Source organism: Sinocyclocheilus rhinocerous, unplaced genomic scaffold, assembly GCF_001515625.1.
Source record: "Sinocyclocheilus rhinocerous isolate Xijiao unplaced genomic scaffold, SAMN03320098_v1.1 scaffold2967, whole genome shotgun sequence".
Taxonomy (NCBI): Eukaryota; Metazoa; Chordata; class Actinopteri; order Cypriniformes; family Cyprinidae; genus Sinocyclocheilus; species Sinocyclocheilus rhinocerous.
Window position 1 is genome coordinate 163,047 of NW_015634034.1, and position 4,543 is coordinate 167,589.

At 33.9% G+C, this 4,543-nt stretch overlaps 1 protein-coding gene across 2 annotated transcripts in view; it reads left to right on the top strand.

Annotated features, from left to right (window-relative positions):
- The window catches only part of LOC107745283 (synaptotagmin-like protein 3), a 21,653-nt gene that overhangs the window by 12,949 nt on the left and 4,161 nt on the right, over positions 1 to 4,543 (top strand). The window contains exons 12-14 of one of the 2 annotated variants that reach the window (XM_016559131.1): positions 3,580 to 3,750; positions 3,909 to 3,993; positions 4,196 to 4,286. In XM_016559131.1, the coding sequence (XP_016414617.1) occupies positions 3,580 to 3,750; positions 3,909 to 3,993; positions 4,196 to 4,286 (347 nt within the window). The remainder of the gene's footprint in view (positions 1 to 3,579; positions 3,751 to 3,908; positions 3,994 to 4,195; positions 4,287 to 4,543) is intronic. The other variant, XM_016559132.1, reaches the window with a different exon arrangement.

Sequence of the window (4,543 nt, forward strand, 5' to 3'; positions counted from 1 at the left end):
TTTTATCTCACAATTCTGACTTTTTCCTCAGAATTGCATGGAAAAAGACAGAATTGTGAGATATAAACTCAGAACTGAGGGGAAAAAAGTCAGAATTGAGAGATTAAAAATTTGCAGTTACCTTTTTTTTTTTATTTTTTTTTATCCCATGGCTGAAACAAACTTTCATTTTAAAGTGATGCTTATCCCCAAAATTGTCAGCATTTACAACATTTACTGATGTCTTTCCAAAACTCAAATCAATTACTTTCTGCTGTGGAACAGAAAATGAGATGTTTAGCAGAATGTTGATGCTGCTGTTTCTATACACTGGAAGTGAATCAGGACTGGGGTTCCAACAAAGCATCATAAAATTAGTCCATACGGCTTGTGCACTATTATTACAACTCTTCTGAATCTGTATAATAGCTTCTAAAACCAAAAATGGCAAAAACGAACAATAAAAGTAGTTTTTAAGACCCATTCTTGATATTAATTGTGCAATATTCAACAAAATTAACTTGTTTCTTCTCATTAGCATGTTCGCATGATCTAACTTGCCAGTTTGCAGTTGGTTATGTGACAACCAGTGGTATTTTTTACTGATGTCAAACCTGGCGAATAGACCTTAGTCAGGGTAGTGCCATATTTAATTTTAATTTTTGACAGGAATGAAAATGAAGCAGTGAGGGACCGATTCCTCAGCGGAAGAAAGGTCTTTTTGAGGAAAAAAAAAACGTTCTTAAGAGAAAACTCCATAAAAGTTTCTGAAAGTGCGTAAGTTTATTGTTTATTTCAATATGGCGCCTAATCTGACTAAGGTCATTATATGCAAATGAGATTTGAGAGTTGGAGGTCGGGAGCTTTAACATTTCGGTCTTTTCCTGACAAAGCTATGGTATGGCTTAAGATGACTTTGGAATATTAATTTTTCTGTATTTAACAGGTTTGGAGCGATGTAAGTAAGTGGTGACAGAAATGTCGTTTTGGGTGCACTGTTTCTTTAAATAGTTATATTTCTTATATTTCAAAACGCCTTCAGATTTGGCGCGTAAGGGTGAAGCTGGATGTTTTAAGTTTACGCGCGTCACATTATTAACGTCACATTGGCCAATGAGAAGAGAGAATTCCAAGCTGTTTACAAACATAACTGACCAGCGCTGTTTATGTTTTACTTTAGTTCTTTCTTTTCATCTTGACTCTCTCCTCACATTTTCTCTTTTTCACTCGGCTGTCACATTTCTCTCAGTCGTTCTCCCTCGTTCATTGTCTTGCCGAGTTCTCTGTTCCTTGCACTGAATTGCACAGTCTGTGTGTGTTCGTGATCTGACGGTACGAACGGCGTGTGCGAGTGTTTGCATTACATTTGCTTTACTTTCACTTTTAAATGGCTGATTCGTGCCTGTGTAAAGCACGGATTTCATATAATTTCAATTTCAAATAATTTCATTCCCATTCATAAGATTTTCCCTGCTGAAAAAACAGCATATGCTGGTTAGGTATATTTTGAAGCATGGCTGCTGGTTTAAGCTGGTTTGAGCTGGTTTAAGTTGGTCCTTAGCTGGTTTAAGCTGGTCATGTACTGGTCCTAAGCTGGTCCTGAGCAGGAGCTAGTTGCTTAGGACCAGCACATGACCAGCTAAGGACCAGCTTAAACCAGCTCAAACCAGCAGCCATGCTTCAAAACATACCTAACCAGCATATGATTTTTTTCAACAGGGATGTGACATTATATTGTATAATTGCAACTATTTCTCACAATTGCAACTTTATTTTTCAGAAATGTGACTTTATATCTTACAATTGTTACTTTATGTCTTACAGTTGTAGCTATATCTCACTATTGTTATGTTATATTTCATAATTACAACTATTTCACTCAATAACTTTGTCTAACAACTGTGACTGTATATCTCTCAATTGCAACTTTATATCTCACAATTGTGACATTATATTTCATAATTGCAGCAATTTCTCAGAATTGTGACTTACAGTTTTTTTTCAACTGCTTACGCACATTTTCAAAACTTTGCCTCTTTTTTTCAAAAGTTTACACACAAATCCAAGAATTGCACACACAAAATGCAAAATGCCTCACATCTCTTGCAAAATGAAGCACTGCATTCAAAATATCACAAACACATCTCAAAAGCAAACATTTGCAAACACCTTTGCCATAATATTAATTCCAGTTAGATTTTTGTGTGTTGCATAGAGAATTGTGTGTTGTGTTTTGCAAAAAGTGTTTCATGAAATTGAAAAGGCTGAGAATTAGCGTTTGGTTTTGCAGATTTGGTGTGTGGTTCTGGTGTTTGAGTGTCAGGTTTTAGAAATTGTGTGACAAGTAAAGATTTTGTGTAAAAAACTGTAATATGTCAATATAGTTTTTATTATTTATTTTGTTTTAGTTTTCGTTATTTTCATTATTTTACTTTGTCAAGTTAAACTAAATGAAAACGAGACAATGAGAGCAAGGTGAAATAAAGTAAGTTTAAGGTTTTTATGTTATTTCATTTCAGTTCATATTTATTTTATTTCAAGTTACTTTTTTTCGTTCTAGTTTGAGTTATCTATAATAACCCTGCAATGAAAGCGTACATTAAAGTGGTGAGATAAGCAAACATTATTAGTGAGTCAATAAATTAGCAAAGTTAGTACATTTTGAAATAAGAAAAGAAAATTTACAAACAGATGCTGAGTACAAGATACTGAGTGAGCAAAATATTATTTGTTATTGCTCTCACAACCTATAAAAATGATTTGAGATTCCACAATCACACAATGAATGTTTACAACCAGACACTGAAAACAAAACCAGACTTTACAGCAAAGCGTAAAAAACTGTTTAACCTTTAATAATCATCGGAATACTGTAGTTTAATGGATTTTAATAATTCAATTTAATAATTTAATTTAATTTAATTATTATTGCTGCTTTGCTTTGTTTTGCTTTGCTTTGCTTTGTTTTGCGTTGTTTTGCTTTGTTTTGCTTTGCTTTGCTTTGTTTTGTTTTGCGTTGTTTTGCTTTGCTTTGCTTTGTTTTACTTTGCTTTGCTTTGTTTTGCTTTGTTTTGCTTTGCTTTGTTTTGCTTTGTTTTGCTTTGCTTTGTTTTGTTTTGTGTTGTTTTGCTTTGTTTTGCTTTGCTTTGCTTTGTTTTGCGTTGTTTTGCTTTGCTTTGCTTTGTTTTGCTTTGTTTTGCTTTGCTTTGTTTTGCTTTGTTTTGCTTTGCTTTGTTTTGCTTTGTTTTGCTTTGTTGAAGTGTCCCTTTGCCCTAAATGTCTTGTCTTGTTGTGGCATTATAACTCAAATTTATAAGAAAAGCAGTAGCTTTATTATTATTGTTGTTGTTGTTTTTTTATTTTTAATTGTGACATTTAATTTTTTTTAGTGTGTATTAAGTCATTTTATCTTAATAGTTTTAATAATTGTACTTAATAATTTTATCTTTAGTCAATTGAATTCAGCTGTATTTATTTTAAAGTACTATTTATTTATTTATTTACACATTTATTTTTTAATTGGCACAGATAGAAATGCATTGAAAGTTTGACTATATTTTGAGGTTTTTGTGTGCTGAACTGTTTGGTGTGTGGTTGCAGTGTGTGGTTGCTGCTGAGCAGCTGGGCAGCAGTGTAGTTCAGGTGTCAGTGTGGCACTGCAGGGGACTCAAGCGGAAGCTCTTTCTGGGTGAGACGCTCGTCCGTCTGGCTGACTTGTGTCTGGAGAGCACAGACACTCAGCGCTCTGTCTGCTACGCACTCGGTCCAAAGGTAAGATCAGTCAGACTGGACTGACCTCATTAGAACATTATGAAATTATCTGCTCTCTTCAAGTGCTTTTTAGTGGGCAAGTTGAATAAAAACAATTCTAAAATTGCATACATCTGCTCATGTTCTGAGGTATATCTGCTGAGCTTGTTCTTTCATAGCAGGGTCATCCACTAGGTGGCGATGTCGAGCTGCTGCTTAAAGCTCAATTCCAGTTCCTGCCACAGACTTACCCACATACAGCCGGTATGAGACTAGCACTCCATTACACACTCTCAGCCAGCCCAGAATAGGACTATGAATGACTGTGTGTGAATGAGTCAAAGGCTCTTTTCTGGGCTTTGTTCTATATTAAGTGCTCATTATAAATGCAAGTTCAAATGTATTTAAACATATATTAGGCCTATTTCAGAATAAAAACATAAGTGTAATTACTCAATCTCTACAGACCTTTTGATTGGAGCAGCTGGACAGCTCAAAGTCATCATCACTGACGTGTCAAAGCTGCGTTTTCTGTCAAAAACAGCTTACATTGAAGGGTGAGTGGACATTAACTGTGTGTAAGAAGCCTATGTCTGAAGTAGTTTCAATACACTTATATAAAGAACAATGTTATGGTCGCAAAACTAGGCATAAAATATTAGATTTTACTACAAATTATAAAGGAGTTTTAATGCGTAATTTTCTGCTAAGCTGTAATTTAATGTTAACATTTTAACATTATATATATATATATATATAGGCCTATACATATATATATATATATATATATATATATATATATATATATATATAT